The 20,265-nt window shown below is 41.1% G+C and overlaps 1 protein-coding gene and 1 non-coding gene across 3 annotated transcripts in view; both read right to left on the reverse strand.

The window, feature by feature from the left end:
- The window catches only part of DLGAP5 (DLG associated protein 5), a 37,711-nt gene that overhangs the window by 5,926 nt on the left and 11,520 nt on the right, over positions 1-20,265 (reverse strand). For both annotated transcript variants that reach the window (XM_067554816.1, XM_067554817.1), the window contains exons 5-14: positions 18,766-18,862; positions 16,014-16,115; positions 14,846-14,922; positions 6,862-7,166; positions 6,296-6,408; positions 6,050-6,173; positions 5,346-5,431; positions 3,928-4,088; positions 2,682-2,774; positions 252-474 (exon numbers count right to left, since the gene is read on the reverse strand). In XM_067554816.1, the coding sequence (XP_067410917.1) occupies positions 252-474; positions 2,682-2,774; positions 3,928-4,088; positions 5,346-5,431; positions 6,050-6,173; positions 6,296-6,408; positions 6,862-7,166; positions 14,846-14,922; positions 16,014-16,115; positions 18,766-18,862 (1,381 nt within the window). The remainder of the gene's footprint in view (positions 1-251; positions 475-2,681; positions 2,775-3,927; positions 4,089-5,345; positions 5,432-6,049; positions 6,174-6,295; positions 6,409-6,861; positions 7,167-14,845; positions 14,923-16,013; positions 16,116-18,765; positions 18,863-20,265) is intronic.
- On the reverse strand, positions 17,556-17,689 carry LOC137157771 (small Cajal body-specific RNA 14). Its single transcript, XR_010921234.1, has one exon. It is a non-coding gene; the product is annotated as a small Cajal body-specific RNA 14 (non-coding RNA).

Genomic DNA, 20,265 nt, shown 5'->3' on the forward strand with positions numbered 1-20,265 from the left:
ACAAACCATTGCCATGTTACTGCCTGATTTATTTCAGCAGGCATCTCAATTTAATGAATTCATTCAAATAACTTCATCCATGCAAAACAACTCCCTTCAGTCCCCTGGGGTAATGAACTTTGAGTGAGGTGAAATACCATTCCATCTGATACTGAAGTGAGACAACAGCATCAAATATAATCAGCAAAGTTCAAACTGGAGCACAGGGAGAGGAAGTCCCAGCAGCAGTTCCAGATCAAAGCTTCACTGACCTGGAAAGGATTTTAGGGGACTTTCAATTCTGAAAAATCCTGCTTCGAACACCACTTTTTCTACTTCTTTTGACATCTCTTGGGCTGCAGGGTCAGCTGCTGTCTCTTCCTGCTTCATTTTCTCCTTCATGGCTGCTCTTATGGCAGCAATACGGTTTCGGGCAGCAGTTCTTCCAACAGCCCCCTGTTTTGTCTTAGATATCCCACTTGGGACAGCTTTCTTCTGAAAGTTGTAAAGGAGAATCTACATCATATCTTAAAGCTTACAGACAAAAGACAGTTACACAAGAACATCTCTGTAGCTGCTGGCTATAGTGTCCATATGAAGTGGCAATGGGGAATCTAATTGCTGGAGAAGTCATCCCTGTTCTTCATGATCTCTTGTACCATCATTCAACTATTTCAGGGTTTTGGGAATGGAAAAAAAGAGCAGAGCAATTTCTTTTCAAGGAGTGTTGAAGTAAAAGCCTAGAGTTCAAAACTACCCAGCACACGCTGCTGATGCCAGTCAGGGTTTTTTTGCTCATGTCCTTGTAAGCAGTAGGGTACAGAGACTCCTACTGGCCAGAAGACATAAATGCAGGACAACAAACTACAGCAAAAAGGATGCTACGCTACTATCTCACCTGTAAAGTTTCTCTTCATAACCACAAAGGTCCAACAATCTTTTTAATTGAAGCTTATATTCTGGTGCACAATTCTGCAGCAAAGAATGGATTCTACAGCCAAATTATGGAATGCACACAGCCGTTAGTCCAAAGAGCCACTGGAAGCAATTACCTACCTTCCACTTGGAGACGGTATTAAACACTTTAAATTATGTTTTTGGAGTGTCAGACTGTTTTATATCCAAACAATCAGAAGTATTCTAACCCCAATAGTGGAACTGTCCTAAGTTCACTCCCCTTATTACAGTTTAGCATTTACAACATGGGCGTAGCAAAGTCACCCATAACTTCCTATTTTTGCCAAAGGCACGACTGCAAAAACCTCACCTGAAAAAGAAAACAGTTAGTAGTGCACTGACAGAGTCCCTTCTTTAGACCACAACAGAGATGTTGGAGTTTGTGGCTCTGTAGCTATCTTCCCTTTTGGGGTCCGTAGTGCCCACTTCTGACAGGGGCAAACAGCAGTAGGTCCAGGCTCCAGCCCTCTCCGTGTGGGTGGAGTAATCAATAGTTTATGGCCCTCAGCCTCCAAGCTGAGGCAAACAATAACAGTTGTCTCTGAGCTCTGGCTCCCTGGACGGGGCAGAGCAAAGTCTATAGCCTTCAGCCTCCTGGTTGGGGCAAGCAATCACCCAGCAGTCTCTGAGCTCTGATACAGGCTTTCTGGCTTGGGTGAGTATGCAGCCAGCCCCAGATGTGGGGCAGCAGTAGGGGGAACCCAGGCCCATCCTACTGCTTGGAGTCCCAGCCCAGGGCCCTAGCAGTGGTGGGCGGTCCTGCCAGTGGGTTAGTAGGGAAACAAGATCACTGCCTTATGCCCTGGCAGCACAACTGGACCAACATCTGGTTTACCTGAGCTACTTTCTACCCGACTATCAGTCTTGCTCTATTGCCACCGGGCTCTGTCCCGCAGTCGGGCTGTGCTTCCTCCGGTGTCTCCCCAGGGCCTTTTGCCTCCATGGCTGGTCCTGGATCTTGCCGAGGGCACGGCTCTCAGGAAGACATCCTCCTCCTTCCCCAGTCCACCCGCAACTGAGCTGTGAGGCCCTCCTCTTATACTTTCTGCCCTGCCCCTGCACTTCCTGCAAAAAGGGCAGGGTGGGTTTGGCTGCACCCACCGGAGGACTGTAATGGTCCCTTCCTATCAAGTCGAGAGGGAGGCAACTGACTCTCTACAGGCTCTCTGCCTACTTTAATTCTAGTATAGATTAGCCCTCAGAAGTGCTACAGTAGTGCAACTATGCTGCTGTGGCACGTCTGATGAAGACACTGTGCTGATGGGAGAAAGCTCTCCTGTTGGCATAATAAAACCACCTCCGCATGAGGCGGTAGTGCTGTCCCCACCAGTTTAGGTCTGTTTAATTTACATTGCTCAAGGGTGTGGCTTATTCACACCTCTGAGTGATAAGTTATACTGACGTAACTGTAGTGTGGACAAACCCAAAGAGATGGTACGCCTTTGCTGCGGTGCTCTGTGCAAGAGTCAAGATTTCAATTCCTAGGGCCACAAAAGGGTAAACTATAGGCCACTACTGCCAGTTAACCGGGGGTGAGGGGTGGCTGCAGAATGTTTTCTAAAGGAATTCTATAAATCTTTTAATCTGGAATGTTACTGGTTGTATTTAGATAGGAAAAACTGAATGAGCAGGGCTTCAGGAGGCATAGTACCTTTATATTACAAAAATTCTACCAGTTATTTTAGAACTGTTCAAAACCGTTACATGTTAATGTCTTAGAGCAGACTTTTAGGAGTCACACATACCTTGATGGCTCTTTTGCTCGGGCTGTTAAGTGGCTGCCACCCGTTCTCTTGAAGTTTACTCAGGTTATCAAATTTTTTATTCACGTCTTCTACCTATTGAAGATCCAAGAAAAGACTGCAGAACTAGGTAATGGTCAAGATGCGCTAGATTTACAGCTGGATAATTTATTTCAATCAAATGTTCTTTAAGCGTAAACAGGTGGTTTATTGTGTATTTAGGTACTTTTACATTAAATATAGAAGCAGGCTGAACTATCAATCGATTCTAGGAGGAGAAATGAATTGCTGGCTCTCAGTTAACGTAGTTAATATACACATTAGATTCAAAAATACTTGGGTTTATTCAAAACTGCATTTGTCACACTGGATGATTAAAAGAAAGGAAACGTAGAATCACCTTCAGGAAATAGAACCCCTAGATATAAAGTGATCTGTTTACAGCCTGCTCTGTCCCTGGTGGACTAATTCTCTGAGGTAATGTGCCTCCGATTCCACCAGTTCTTTCCCCACCACTCACTCACAGCATGTGCAAGTGACTGAGCTGTGAGAGAGAACTGGGCAGGGCTGGGGATTCCTTTACAGCAAGTTGGTGTCTACAGCACCTTCATTCCTCCTCCAAGGTAAAGGTTTTCTTTCGCCTCTCCAGCAACCTAACAGGTGTGTGTAGCATACATTATTCTTTCAGCATATACAATATTAGCCAACAAAGGTTTCTTCTCAAGTGCCTGTGACTTTCCAGGAGGCAGACCCAGGCTCTTCTCTGAGGAAATCCAAGGACAAACTCCAGTTCCTTTGGATGGGCCTTGCAAATTAAATACATTTTTGCCTTTTGATTTGACTAATTACAAATTTGCTGGGTCAAAAAAAGGACACAAGAAGCTCCAATCAATTCTAGTTTAGGAAAGGCTCATTTTTCCCAGGCTCAAATGCATTTCACTATTGCTCTCTGAAACACATGGAGGGAATCTCTAGGACAGAAAATGTAGTTGCTCTTCCCCACTATTCTCAAAACAGGGCAAGTTGTTTAGCTTCTGAAGTACCTACCATGGGACCATACATAGTTGTGTAACAGGTTACCACTATTAAACCAGCACCTATAGTTTTGTATATACAAATACAATACATGAAGGTCTGAAAATCTACAAATGCAACCTCCATAAAATGAACACAGTGGATTGGAAGAAGTTTCACATGAATTCCATGGAGGTTCTGTGTTTTGTGGTAGTTTTACATTTTAAGTACATACCTGAAAACTAACCATATCCCAAAATCCATCCAGATCTGTGCATGTCGTCTCTTTATCACCCCATTTAAATTCACAATTATCCACCAGTCCTTCGAATTGTTTAAACCTCTCTGCTACGAGCAGTCTAGTTTGACCAACTGTTGTGCGAATGAGATCTTTTGCTGATGGTAACAAATTAACAGTTAAAGATACACATTGTAAGAACATTTCAGTCTACAATGATTGTGGCTTTATCTACTTCAGTCTAATAATCTAGAGTGCCAAAATGTGCTTCCTGTATAACCTGACTTCAGGTTCACAGCAACCTATTTCAAAACAGCCCACCTGGAGCAGTGTACTACCAGCATATGCAACTTTTAGGCATGCTAGATATTTTTAGAAGTAGCACAACCTTCAAAGGTCTTTAAAGAGGAGCTTTGACTATGGCATTGGGCTCATTTTCCCCGAAGAACAACAGTTACTCTATGTTAAGGCCTACATTTGGTTTAAAAGCTATTCTATAGCTTGGGTATGTTTCATGTGTCCTTTTTGTAAGAGTCATAAAAATACACAGAATGGGCAAAGTTTGAAAATGACTAGTTGTTTTGGTGGAAAACTCCATTTACTTTGTTAGTGTCAGCAAGTGGCATCCCTAAATCTCATGAGTCATGCTTTCAGCCGGCCACCAGCAGGTGGCAGGAAGCGATTTCCTCTCTCTCCCCCCATGTATTCTGGGCAGGTTTTTATTTATCTCCTTCTGCTAAAGCATCAGATGGTCACAGCTGCAGATGGGACACGGAGGGGTGGGCCAGAGCCCTGAGGTGGTAGCAAGCATTCTCTCGCTCTTTCAGGTGCTTGGTCTGCTGGTTCTGGCTCACAAGTTCAGGCTATAACTAATCACCATATATGGGGTCAGGAAGGAATTTTCCCCCACATCAGATTAGCAGAGACCTTGGGTTTTTTTTTGCCTTCCTCTGCAGCATGTGGATGCAGGTCACTTGCCAGGATTATCTGGGTGTATCCCTGCCATTCTGGGGGCTTCAAGCACTGGTGCACCTCATTCTCTCCTGTTCTCTGCCTTTGGCTCATAATAATCTAGTTTAGTCTTCTGTGGGTTGTAATACTTCGGTCTCCATTTGGTTGTTGGGTTCAGGTGTGGGTGCTAGGTGGTGCTGGTATCCTGTGCTATACAGGAAGTGAGACTAGGTTATCCAGTGGTCCCTTCTGGCCTTAACTCTGTGACTCTATGTTAGCTTTAAAGCGAATATTTAAAAATATTCTGGATAAACTCTAAACTTTGTCTTTTCATGTGTCCCAACCAATGCTATTTGGCCCATATAGTCAAGCTAAGTTATGCTTTCCCCCCACCCCCAGTGATCAGACAAGATGGGGTTTGGATGAAACTTGTTTTGTGACCTACTACACGTTTGTTCTCTTACCATCCTCTGGTATGTCCAGTTCAGACTTTCCATCCCACTGGAGGCAGTGTGACATCAGCTTCTCAGTCTCAAAGGCAAGAACGTTTCTAAAAATAAAAGGAAAGTGAAACACCCAAGCTCTGCTATATTTTAGAATAAAATTTGATTCTTCCTAATTGCCACTAGTACTCTGGCAGCTGCTGGTGTTATTTTTAGTCTCTTATTAGAAGGGAAAATGGTACATTTCTTCTTCCTGTTCTAGGAGTGGTTTGATGGACTTTATAGCTGACTGGTGTATTCTAAGCAGCCAGTCTTGGAGATTGATAAAGAGGAACTTTCTCAAGCTTGCTCTCCTTGGGTGAAGAAGGCATTAGTTTTCATCACTTTAAACTCTGTTTTAATTTAATGTGTTTATAATACATACGAAGCACAAACAGAATAGGAATGGAATATCTGCTTGGTACATTTAGGTAGATGAAGACACTGATCTATTACAAATTAACATTTAAGAGATTGTTTATATCACTGGCTTTAAGGATTCTAGGAAAGGGCAGTATGAGAGTTAAACATGACACAGATTATTCAGCTACCAGGAAAACCTCTTACTATTTATGTTGTTAGTGCTTAAAGTGACTTATTGCGATTGCGTGTTGTGGATATTCTAGTCTTTCGTGCTCTGTTCTGAAGTCTTGTTAGTCAGTTAAGAAGCTACTCTTAACACAGACCTGAAATAGGGTACATCATGGTCTGGTTCTTCTGCTTTGGCTTCAATTGCTGGGAGATATGCAGGCACTGAAATAGTTTCATTTGAACTCTGCATTGCATCTCTCTCTTTGGTTGAGGCACATTCTGAAAAATATATGAAGGATATTTGATCATCAGGATACTGCATTTGCCAAACAAGGAAGAGTGAAGTAAATTAAATGTGAATCACAGTCCTACACCATTCTTCATTTTCAATAAATTTGTACCAGTGTGCTGTTCTTGAGAGCCTTTATCAGTCCCTTCCTGAGCAGGTGAAGCTTGACTTTTTAATAAACACTCTTGTGCCATAACTTTTCTTGATTCTTCTTTTGAAGCATTACTAAGGAACAGAAATGTTAGAAACAGTTACTTGGCATGCCTTAAAATTGGTTAACATAGCCAATAATATACTACATTGTAGGAACAAGCCATTTTCAAGTTCTGCTAATCAAATCTAAATGTGCCTTAAGAATTGAAACTAATTTTTTTACTAAAAAGCAACAAGTGCGTATTTCGTAGCATATATCAAGAGAATAGAGAGAGCTCTACTTCTAAGGCACAAGATTATAGACCATGGTTTCCTTTACCACTACAAAGTCAAATATAGGTTTGGTGGGTAGCGATCAGAAATCATTTAATTAAATGTCAGATACCCTTCAATTCACATGCTGCTACTGTCTAATGTTAGATAGGTTTCCATAGCAGGACTGCCATTGCATATTTAACACCTTTTCATCAACAGCAAAGGTTAAGTTGCAGGGAAAGCTAAGTTATTAGAAGAGGGAATTCTTACACTTCAGTTTCCATAGGGATCCAGGAGAGATCAGGTGTCAAAAACGCATTTGCCCTGGAAGGAGTCATAGGTGTAACTTTATAAGTTGTTAAACCATCTAGTGGCTGAAACACAAAATTCTGAGGAGCAAAAGAACGTGTTCTCTGCCTCTCTGGAACTGGAATATTTGTCACTGGTACATTTTCCTTTTCCAGCAGGATCTCTTCCTGATGGACTTCTACTGATGTTGGATTTTTAGAGTTATTGACAGAAACTTCAGTTAGTTGATCCATCAGATTATTTTCTTCCATTTCACGTTTATGTGCCTATAAACAGCACAAGGTAGACAAAGCAAACATTTAAACCAGTTCTTATAGCAGAAATAAAATTGAGGTTATGTCAGTTTTACTTCAATTTTAGTCCATATTGCTGCAAGTACTACAGGACTTTAATCATTAGATAACAGTACAGAACACATTTTTGGGACAAATACCTAGGTTAAGAGAAATGATCAGTAGTTGGAGTCATCCATAAATCAAGGTAATTTGTGGAAGGAAATTCTATCAAGTATCTCTAGAAGACTAAATTTAGATCCAATTCTACTTAAGGAACTGAATTCCCTTGCTTTTTGAGTTTGAGACTTGTATTCCAACTTGTCTGCTGTGCCTATATATTGGTGACGTTAGAGGGTTAGTGTACTGTCAATACCTAAGCACATTAGCCAAGCTATAGAGAGAATGAAGGCCTCTGTCCTAAGTGATAGCATTGGGGTATTGAAAAGACACTTACTTACCTGTACTGCAACTGCACTCTTCAAGATGTGGGTGCAGACATGTGTTTCCCTCAGATGTGTGCGCCAAATGCACCAGAGCTGGAGAACTTTGCCTAGCAGTACCCAAAGGGGTGTTCCTCGCAAACTATGGCCGCTTACTCCCTCCCCAGGCTATTTAAAGGCAGTGCCTGCCCTGCTCACTGTCAGTTCCTTCATACGGAATGTCAAGAATTGAGATTCTGAGGCAGAGGGGACAAAGGATGAATTGGGGAATAGAAGTCTGCACCCAAAGAATAATAAGTACAGTACAGGTAACTAACAATCTTCCTTCTTTGAGTGGTTGCAGACATGTATTCCACTCATGTAACTCACAAGCAGTATCAGAAGGAGATGGAGTTTGAAGTCTACTTAAAGAGCAACTGCAAGACTGACTTCCCAAAATTCACATATGATCTGCACGCGGATGTAACAGCATAATGCTTGGTAAAAGCATGTATGGAAGACCATGTAGCAGCCCTGCAAATATTCAATATTGAAATGTCACTGAGAAAGTGACCTTGTCAAATGGGCTCTTAATCTCTGGGGAGGTGGAGTCCATAAATCATGGAACACAAAATGTTATCCTCCTTGCTTGATCCTTTACACAGTCTGCAAAGGAAACAAAAAAGACAAGGTGATAAACAAAATGGTTTAATTCTTGCCAAGTAAAACACTAAACACTGTCTCACATCCAAGGAATGACAACGCTGTTCGTTTGAATGAGGTTTTAGAAAAACTATAGGTAAGTAAACGGTCTGGTTAAGATGAAATAGTGACAAAAACTTTGGATGATGTCTCAAGCCAATCTTGTCCTTGAGAAACTGGGTACACAGAGGATCCACCATTAGGGCCTGCAGCTCATTAACCCTTCTTGTGGAAGTTATAGCTGCAAGAAACACTGTCTTTTGGTCTAGTAGAGACAGAGAACAAAGTTGCCAAGGGCTCAAATGGAGGACCCATGAAGGATGCCAAAACAGTGTTGTCCAACTTCCGTCTCCAGTGGAAAGAGACCGGTGTCTCCTTTCAGATATCTGAATACCATGAAGTTCAAGAAAACTGATTTCCCTTGGACTGGAGGATGAAATGACAAAATCACTGCCATATGGATCCTCAATCAACTGAGACACAGACCACAGGACTGACGATGTTACAGGTACTCCAGGATGTCCTGAATGCATGATTGCATCGGTTGAATCCCCAGAGCTAGACACCAAATGGAAAAATGTTTCTACTTGTCCAAACAGGTAGGTCCTAGTAGAGAGCTTTCTCAGAACCTGTTGAACAGCTTTCCTTATCTAACCATTCACACTGGGGGCAGACTGCTCAGTGCTGGATATGAAATCTGACTGTGGAACTGAATCAGCAGATTGGGGCAACGAGGAAAAAGAATAGGTGGGCAAACAAAGAATGAGGAGACTGGAAAACCAACATTGTCTTGGCCAAAGTGATATGTTAAAAATTAGTCTGGCATTATCCATCCTCGGCTTGAGGATGACCTGGGGAATGAGTGGGATCAAGTTAAAAGTATACACATCAATGCTGATCCCCAATTCAGATGAAAGGCATTAGCTAAGGAATCTGGACTGAGACCTGCTCGAGGGAAAACTTGATAACACTTCTTCTTGTCCTTTGTTACAATTAGGTCAATAGCAGGAATATCCCATCCTGCAAATATGGACCTCAGCACACTGCTCTTCAGAGACCACTCATGATTCTGGGAGAAATTCCTGCTGAGATGATCGGCCAAATGATTCTGGGCCTCTGGAAAATTAATTGCTATGGGAATGATGTTCTCTTTGAATCAGAAGTGCTAGATCTTTATCATCACCTCACAACGTGGATCTGAGTGGGTTCCTCCATTTGTTCACATAATACATTGTGGTGATGATGTTGGTGAGTATGTGAACTACTGCGCCCTGGGGTTTGCACTCAAAATACCTTTCATACATTATAAATGGCCCAAAGCTCCAGAATGTTGATATGAAAAAATGCTCCTTACTCCATTCCCAAAACTTGTATCTTCAGTTTCCTCAGATGTGCTGCCTAACCTATTATGGAAGCATCTGTAACTGTGACCTTGTCTGCAGGGGCATGGGGAAAAGACAAGTAAAGGGAACACTTTGGTATACTTTACTCTGAACTGTCCACCACGGAAGGGAGTTCAGAACCACTGGAAGCACTTGGACCAGCCTGTCCAATACCTGACAATTTGGGCGATAGACCAACTTCCACCTGGCTTGAAGAGGACAAAGGTGCAATTTTGCATTCTGGACCATGTAAATGCATGTGGCCACATGACCTAACAACTTCAGGTACACTCAGTTATAGTAGAAGTGAGAACACAGAAAGGCAGACAGAGGTAACAAATTGCCCAGAACTGCTCATTTGGTAGAAACGTCCTTGATCTCATAGAATCTAGTAGGGCTCCAATGAATTTGATTTTTGAATTGGTATTAAATGTCCAACTTTCCCCTTAGATCAGACCCAGAAGATCAAAAAGGTGTAGTATGAACTGAACATGTGAGAGGTCTTGTCTTGCTTTGACCCTCACTAATCAATTGTTCAGATATGGGAAAATGTGAATTGTTCATTTTCTGAGGTATGCAGTCACTACCGCAATGCATTTAGTAAAAACACGAGGGGCTGAGGATAAGCCAAGAGGAAGCATAGTGTACTGATGTTGACTTGCCATGACAAGACTCAGAAATTTCCTATGGCTTGGAAAAATCACCACATGGAAAGAAGCATTTGAAGATCCAGGGCAGCAAACCAGTTGTGATTTAATGCGAAAAGAATCGCTGCTAGAGTGAAGGATCCTTAAGAGACTGGGCAGGAAGGATGCAGAGGAACTGAATGGCATAGCCTGATCTCAAGGTACTTAGGATGCATTTGTCTGGGGTTACTGTATCCCAAAAACCATTAAAAAAAGACAAACTGTCCCTAAACTGAAGAGATGGGGGCACAGAAGTCAAAACTGGAATGCTATCCTGGACCTGAAAGCCAAAATGGCTGCTTGCTTGAAGGAGGACAATAGGTTGGCTGGCTGGCTGGCTAAAATTAGACCCAGAAGGCTTCCTCCTCTGCGATCTATGTCCTATCCTGGAGAAGTCCTGCTGCTTAACAGGGAAGGATGACTGCTGGAAAAATGGCTATGAGCAATACTGTTGCTGCTGACCTCCCTAATTACACCTCCTTGTGGCCAGGCTATGAGCCCTCAGTGAACATAAAGTCCTTAAAAGAATAAAGTCTCACCAGTTCTTTTCAAAAACAAAATGTGACCATTGAAAGGTAAGTCCCTCTATGCTCTGCCGAACATCAGGAGCTATGCCAGAATTCTGCAACCACAAGGCCCTTCCCAGTCACAGCTGACGCCATAATTCTGAAAGAGGCATACCCCACATCCAGGGCCAATTGCAATAAAGTTTTGGCCACCAGATGGCCATCTCCAATGAACACCTTAAATTATTCCCTGGAGTTTCTGGCAAGTTATATGTGTATTTGGAGATTGTATCCCAATTGATTAAGTAATATTTAGGCCAGATCTACACTACAGACCTATATACATATAACTACATCACTCAGGGGTGTGAAAAATCCACACTCCTGAGCAACAGTGATATTAACCTAGACCCCAGTATAGACAGTGCTATGTCTACCACCTCTCAGGGAGGTGGATTAACTACGCCAACAGGAGAAACTCTCCCATCAGCCTAATAAATGCACCTTCACTAAAGCACTACTGCAGAGCAGCCGCACCAGTGCAGCTGTTTGTGCAGACAAACCCAAAGATAATGCCTACTGATTTGCAATACACATCTGTGATGATGAAGTCAAGCAAATTTCTCTCCCCATCATGTCCAGTCCCATAGATTCTTTGGTTTTGGGGGTGGATTTAAAATTCCCCTCATGATCGGTCATTTACTGCTGTTACCATGAGAGAGTGAGGGGCTGGATGGGAGTATAAGCAGTTGAATTTCTGCATAGGAACATAATAGCGCTTCTCAGAATGCTTTGCTGTAAATGGCAATGAAACTAGGGTATTCCACAGGGACTTCACAGTCTCCAAGAAGGCATAGTTTTTCTGGAAAGCCACCCTCCTGGAGTTGACAACTGGAGAATATCCAGCAACTTGTGAATTCTCCCGCATGAACTCAGCCTGAATGCCCAAGGCAGAAACCATACACCCCAGGAGATCCTGTTAAGACTTAAAATCCTCTGGCACAGGCAAGGAATAGGATAGGATGAGGAAGGGTAAGGGGCAATAGAAGCTCCTGCATGGGGATTGGCTCCTGTATGAGAGAATCAACTCAGGAAGAATGAACTCAGACTGTGCATGTAATAGAGATGGCTCAGGACATGAAACTGTGGCCAGAATCGCCAAACTGAACTGCATCAAAGAATGTGATTTGGCAGGCCGTGGATTGTACTAAGAATTCCAAGGAGGCAATTGGGAAAAGGGATAAGGCATTGGTGATCTGTAGGTACTAGAGCAGGGGCCCATATACCTAGTGTGGGAATAGTGCTGATCTCAGTACTGACAGTGATTTGAAGATGGTCTTAAGGATTTCTGAAAACAGTGCTTCAAAGGTGAGGAAAAGGAAGATGTCCCCAAATTCTGTCTTGACAAGACCAGCAAGTCCTCCATGGGTAGTGGAGGAGCCATCCCCGACGGGGCAAGCAAATGACCAGCCTCATCCAAAAACCAATACAGAGATGGCATTGGTACCAATTATGAAAGAGTAGTTGGTGCCTCAAATACTGAAAGAGGCATCACAGTTCCACACAGTATTGAAGCAAACGAGGTGAGGAAAACGAGGTGAGGTGAGCAAAAGATGAGGTCTGCAGCAAAGACATAGTCAGTGTCAAAGAAAGCATCTGCACCAATGGGCTCCTTGCTACCAAAAAAGGATGTTGACTGCAAGTCTGAATTCAAGTCATAGGCAGAGCAGAATACGATGCGGACAAACAAGGCATCTCTGTGATCAGACCAGACGATACCGAAAGCACAGCAGAAGCAGCAGCCCTGGCTGCTGAATACTCTTGAATTATGGGGAATCAGGCTAGGAGAGGCGAGCAGATCTGACACTGCCTGGCATGCCAATGGCACACAGTCATTGCTAACGCTGACATCATCGGTATTGAACTCAGAGGCCCATGGCTGTGTCAAAGGAGTCACCAGTACAAAAAGTTTGAGAACCACTGGTCTTGTTGGACCTCTTCCTCAGAGCACAGCCACCCCACATGATTGATAAGGGGTAACCCTGGGTGAGGGCATCACCCAGAGCAACTATGAGTATGTCTACACAGCAAAGAAAAACCCTAGAGCACTGCGGCGTGGGAGGGGCCCAGAGCTCAGGCTCCAACCCACGCCCGGAAGTCTATCCAGCAATGAAGAAACAGCCCCACAGCCCGAGCCCCTGGAGCCCGAGTCGACTGGCATGGACTAACCATAGGTTTCTCTTTGCTGTGTAGACATACCCTGTCTGTCTAACTACTAAAACTAAATCTCAGGGGACTACTAAACTATGAACTGTAGCTGTGAACTGTATATACTAAAGGCCCAAAAACCTGAGATAAACAGAGGTAAACTACCACATCAAATGCTCCACATCTAGTTACAGGTGGTGTGAAGTAACCAAGGGGAGTTGGGTGGCACCACCCTTAAATAACCCAGTGCGGGGCTTAGGGGCTAAAGCACCACTCCTACAGGTACCATTAGGCAAAGTTTTCCAGCACACCCGAGTGGAATACACATCTGCAACCACCCTAAAAAGAATGTGTGTTATAGCTGGGATGGCTCATTCTAATCCTTATTTTCAGTAGGTTAAACTTTTGGCACAGAAAGTGGTCAGATTTTGTTTGCGATTCTCAATCTAAATATGATTTTTTGCAACATCTGAAATTCTGTTCAGTTATCTAAGCGTGAAAAGCTTGTTCAGACACTTGTTCACTCAATTCAAAGTCCGTTTTACTTAACTCTCAGCACAGTCTTCAGGGAGGAATGGAGTATTATATTAAATTTTGAAGTGGTAGTTAAGAAACAGGGTACTCTGCATGTTGTTTCCTTATGACACACCAAGTGAAGTTGTGTGTGCACATATAGAAAGTGAATATCTGCATATTCCAGATAAATGCCTCTGTACTAATTTAAATTAGAATTGAGGACCAGTAACTAAGTCACTGTGGTTGCTCATGTTTAAGCAAGCAGGATTTGGCCAGAAGTGTTGAAAATGCATACGAGTATCTGAAGCAGATAATTTCTCCAAATTTGGAATACCAGTTTGTTTTCTAAAAAGCATGATTACACTGTACATTTGATCACAATAAAATGTATTTGAACATTTCAAATTCAAAATTTCAAATTTCAAAATTCAGACAAGTATTATCGTGCAGATACCATTTAAAAGCCATTCAACAGTATGACACTCAACAAATAAATATTAACTAAGGCTCCCAAGAAGCCTGATAGGCTTGGCCTATAACAAAGAATTAGGCGCATTTATTTTTAAAAGTGTATATGTAGTTTTATTCACAAAGTCCACATGCAGAACACCTGATGTGTGTGCACAAGTCGAGGATTTTTGCAACACACTTTTGCATGCAACCCAACTTGCCTTAAAAACTACTGATGGGCACATAGAGCTCATGCAAGGTTCCATGTATTCTTCTATGAAAGCACAAGGCCAAACTTTTCATCTATACATTGCTATAAACTGTATATGCCAATTCTGATAAACTGTTTTGGAAGTATACATATTTTCCACATGAAATCACTAAAGACCCTATTTCACATGAAGTTCCCATTCCTACTTAAATATATCTCACAAGAACAGGTTTATGGTTCAAGTATTTTCTGATCAAAGTAGCAAGGCCTGTGGTTTTTTAAATAAGAATAGTAAAATTGGGTTAATATTGCTTACATCTAATATATAAAGTTTGGTTATAATCACAGTTCTGAAACTTCACAATGTGACGAATTAAGCCTAAAAACATCAATATGAAAATTAAAAATCAATGCAACAGTAGTTACAAGTCAATCTACAAGTTGCAAGCAGACCAGTGAAGACTTGAATCAAAGCAGTGGTTGCTATTTTAGCTACAGTACCTACAGAGTACAGTTGCTTCTTCTAGACACTCCTGAATCTGTTAATATCTTTGTTGAATTTTCATATTTACAAATATTAAGTAACATACCTCTACAGTTTCAGCTTTGACTTCTTTTTGCTGTTTTCCTCTACTTGCTGTCTTTTTTTGTTGTTGGTTACCTAAGACTGAACAGATTCCACGCCATTTAAAACAGATAGCTGATTTATACAGCATCTTTCATCAGAAGGTTCCAAATTATTATATAACCCCGAAAAAACAAACAAGGAAAACGTAATTACATATCAGAATGGTTACAGACAGAGAGTAGTTAAAGAAAAGTTGTGCAATTTATATAAAAAGATGTTCTAGAAGTTAGCAGCATGACAAGGGCCATGCTACCAAGAACTGATATCAGATTAGTCTTTAAAAGGACTTTTAGTTCCCCATAGGGCTAATACTGAAATATCTGAGAAACATTTATACTTCCCCCCCCCCCAAATTAAACGATAGGCTGCACAGAACACTAAAAATAAAGACTGCAATATTTCCTTAAAGATTGAAGTGACATTGTCAAATAGTTGGAGTCTTGAATTTGATCTACTTTCCTCTTGCCATATAATGGACACACTAGGATTGAAGTTGTGCATATTACTTGATGTTAGTCATCCATATGATCACAATAGTGGTAGTGGCCTGCTTAATTCAGGGGATACGTTCCATGAGTAATGGGCAGCGTGAAAGTGTTATATTCTGAAGGTTATCTTGAGGACAAGAAATGATAACATTTCTCGGTCAGTAGGACCCAGAAGATTGGGGTCCCACTGTTCTGGGCACTCTACAAACACAGATGAAGAGACCAGCCCTTACCCCAGACAGTGTAGGTCTTTTGATTTCTATTCCTGCACAGAGATAATTTATAACCTACATCTTTTAATGGTTATACAACCAACTAGCATGACATGAAGCCAGATAAGAAAAAGCACAAGTCTGCCAGCCTTTAATTAACACAGGATATAGATACTCCATAATACTGTATTTCCCCAAACTCTAATGTTGACTTTTGCATATTGTGTTAAACACTGAAATGGAGGCTGCAGTTAAAGGCCTTCTTCAATAGGAGAAATTACTGATTTAAACATTTAGACTTTTTCTTTCTACTTGTCAGTTTGATGTCAAGTTTTCTGTGTCACCTCTGAACACGAAGTCTTAGCTGCACAAGCAGAATTAGTTTTCCCATGAACACCAAAACTATAGGAGTTTTTACTGCTTCACTTACGCATGGGGGTAGCTGGCTTTGACATCTGTTTGGTCAGAGCAGAGGAGGTTGCTCTGGTGATTCTTACATTTGAGGATGTAGAGACTTCAGGTTGCACCACCACTGCAAGGAATAGCATAATTAATTCCCAAGGCTATTTCCCCATAACTTGCAAGGAGGCAATATTAAAGCAATATTTGTAATCAATTTAGGACCAAAGTTCTGGTTTTATAATAGCCAGTGGTAAATACATTGGCATCAGAACCAGATGCAGGTCACCAGACTTTTCTCCATGCTAATGCAGTTAGTGCGCCCAGAGTACTAAGGGCAGAGATCAGTCCTGGCATCAGGACAGTGCTTTGAGGTGCCAAAGACAGTGCAAAGCCTCAGAACGTCATTTTTGGTATCATTTTGGCAGTGCTTAGAGGCCCCAACTGAGATCAAAGCCCCACTGCTCTAGACACAGTATGCATAGTAAGAGTCCATGGTCTTGAAAGTTTGCAGTCCAAATAGATAAGACAAAGTAAGAAAAGGTTAATATCATCCCCATTTTACAGAGAAGGAATTGATTAACAATGACTTGCCCAGGATCACACAGGAAGTACATGGCAGAGCTCGGAATTAAACCCAAACCTCTCAAGACCCAAACTTGTGCCTTAACCACAAAGTCATCTTTTCTCTAAGAATACATCTTTGAATACATTTTTCAGGCAAAGAACTTTAGCCTAGGAACTACCAGAGTGGATAAAAGTTATTGATTTATTCAAATTAAATTATATGCTTTTTAACAAAAATAAATCTGTTTATATTTAAATTTATGACAAACTATGCAAAAGCCTATATTTACTATCACCTATTAAAACCATTTAAATAAATAAAAAATATACTGAATCTATGCTGTTTCTACTACCCACCAGGTAACAAGTTAAAGACTGTTTTTTTATAAACAGAATCAAGGAAAACCACTGTCAATATTTAAAAAATATGACAATATATGTCATGTACTGACTGCATCATGTATCTATATCATTTTCCATCTTTATAATGGAGTCAATGTTGGTATTTAGTTTTTCCCAAATAACAGTACTTTCCCCCACTGTTGTTCAGAAAAGCTTAGCAGGAATACTTTTAGTTTCACTTTTTTCCTTATGTATCCAATACAGTTAAGGTAGTTTATTTAATGAAATACCATTTTAAAACACTTTCTGCATGTTTTTAAATTGAATTCCAATTTCCAAATGCAGCTTGACAAAATTCTGAGTAAAAAGTCAGTTATCTAGTAAATAATTATGAACCTCATGAGAAAATAACTATAGTGCTAATAGAAAGCATCAATTAAAATCAATTAATTTAAATCAAGGTTTGCTACATGCTAATTTAAATAATTAAAATCAGTGAGTTAAAACAATCCACCCTGGAAACTACTCAGATTTTTAAGTGAGTTTGAAAAATTTTCACAAATCATCTAAAAGGTATTTAAGGCACTTATAGCAGAGTGGTATTTAAGGACCAGTGCCTACTCTGGAGTTGCTCTCTCTCAAAACATATGTTGCATATTTTAAAAATGTATGGAGCCATCGCACAGGAAGTCCGATAACTAGACAGATACTGTCGGCAGGAACCATTTATTAATGTATGTGGCTGCTTAGGGTCGCATTATACCAATGACCAATACAACCAGTACCAAATACAGCCACATTTATCTAATTGCCCTAATATCTCACAGAGTTTTTGAACTCCTGCCTCCTGCATGCAAGGCAAATTGTTTTATAACTAGACCATTTAGTTCAGAACAATTTTTCAATATGTTGAGCTACTTTAGGGACTTCAGTTTGAATAAATTCATTCACACATTGTAACATCTTTTTACAGGAAAGGATTATACTGAATCTGTGACAACTGCAAAACACGGTCTACATTAACATCTGTCTTCTCTAAATCTTTTCTGTTTCAATGACAAGATGTTCTATGGACTGTATTTTTTTGCTCACACTACTTTGTAAAAACCCCTATATTTGCACACCATCATGTTTGAGCAGCTTTTTTGGTAAACATTTCACGGTTGTTTTTTTCTAGCATAATTTGCAAACTACTGAGTACTGGATAATAGCAACCTGGCTGTATTAAAGCCTTTCGCCAGACCTGTACTGAAGTTAGTGGTGGTGAGAATACTGTATACACAGATTGTTCACAACAATTAGAACTTTCAGCTTTGCTCCAAAACCATGAAGTCAAAGGATCTAGAAAGAGAGGAGACTGGGATGCTGGAGCGCTCGGCATAAGATCAGACACGGCTGAAGTCTGATGGGCACTACTCCAATAACTGTGGTTAGGAAAAAATCTAACCTTTGAACACAGGCACAGCATAATTACTACTGGTATGAAGAGGGTGCACACCTACAGGTGACTCAGTTAAAATATCAAGAGCTATGGGAATTCCTGCCTGGGTTGTGCTGGAAAAGTGCAAATCAGGTGGACTAGTTATTTTTGGAGCTTTTACAAAGCTTATAAGCAAAGTTTTTCACTAAGTAGTTTTAAAAGGACAATTTGAAAATAACATCCCCTGAAGTGTTCACAAAATGAAACTGAACAGTCCATTTTGCTCAAGCAGAGGGAAGTGTAAAAAATAAAACAATGTAAACAGGAAAAAAGTAAATTAGACTGACAATTCCCTTTTTCATGACTAGTAGTATGTTAGGCAATCCATTTCCCAATGCTATGATCTTTTAGCCCAGTGTCCCCTTTCACATTCCAAACCACTTTACATTCATACCTTTCTTTTTTTCAATCACTTTGTCTGCACAGATCTGTCTGCGTCCAGTTTGGGGAGGGTGCACTCTATGCCCATTGGTAGCATGGTCAGCATAGATCTACAAAGAAAGTATGTTTTGTGAAATTTCACCTCTCTAAAAATAAGCAAGCCCAATTTCTTCCCCTTCTGTCATACCTCCTTTGCACCTCTTCTATAAAGCCCTGATTAGTGTCACTCTATTCTGATCTTAAAGGTTTAATATGATGAGAGATTAAGGTGACAAACAGTTCATGTTAGACACTTCCCTCAATTTTACATTATACTTCTGACAGTTTCTCAGTTGGATGGGTAAAAAGTGAAGTGAATCCTTGAACTGGGTTTCTAACTTGCTTTGGAAGTGGGTACTGATTTCTGCTGGACATTTATTTACATGTTATGCAAGTTAGATGCCAATTCGCAGAAAAGCTTTAGTACTACCTAGGGTGAAAGTTATAAGTAGAGATCCTTCAAATGTAAGTCCAAATTATGTAAGACAAAGTTGTTAGAGAGTCAAAGTGTGACCCTTTCAAAGGTTATTGCAAATTAAGTTGCCCCAAAAGTATACAAATAGTGCCCAAAAAATAGATAGTCCAAGTACAAGATACAGTTAAACCAACAGCACTCCAGTATTGTAATGTTTCAACCTTGAAGGATTGTTCTAAATAGGGAAAGTTAGTCATGAAAGATGTCAGGACTAGCTGCATGTTAAATGCACAAAGTACTCTAGTCCATAAAGAAGCAAGTAATAATGAGGCAGAACTTGGTGTCAAGTCAACAGTACACAGTATAACTCAGGCCTTGTCTACACTGGAGTGTGTTGTCGACGCAAGTTACAGCGATGATCAAAAAGTTCTATAATTACAACGCTTGTGCCTGTTCATAGAGCACTCGTATCACCAAAGCATGTCCACAGTTGGTGCTCTAGAATCGACAGTGAGAGCAGTGCACTGTGGGCAGCTATTAAACTGTGCAACTCGCCACCTTGTGCCACTAATTGTGGGAAGCAGAGAGGATCACAGTGCATCATGGATACGGGCACAACATCCCATGATGCAGTGATTTCCGTCCCATCATTCCATGAGTTTCTGACTGCATTTCACAGCATTTTTCAATGGCCCATTTCTTGGGTGCCTGCTATCTCTATCTGAAAGGATGGATCCTGCACTGCTCTCAGTATTCTGAACACATCACGGCTGCTCATGCAGTATATCATGAGCTCCCAATTGGAACTGGAATCTGAAGTACCTGATCTGCTGTGTGCCACGCAAACAACAAACATCGGATTACTGTTTGCATTCACAGAGCATCTACAAATGGAGCACTGCTGCTTTTGGGCATGTGAAACAATCACTAAGTGGTGGGATCGCATTTTCATGTAGGTCTGGGATTACGAGCAATGATTGTAGAAGCTTTGAATGTGCAAAGCCACCTTCATGGAACTCTGTCTCCCAGGATCACTATGGGCATTTCAGCATCTCCCAT

This window comes from Emydura macquarii, unplaced genomic scaffold, assembly GCF_026122565.2.
Source record: "Emydura macquarii macquarii isolate MOO-44397 ecotype Brisbane River unplaced genomic scaffold, CSIRO-AGI_Emac_v2 contig_1551, whole genome shotgun sequence".
Lineage (NCBI taxonomy): Eukaryota > Metazoa > Chordata > Testudines > Chelidae > Emydura > Emydura macquarii.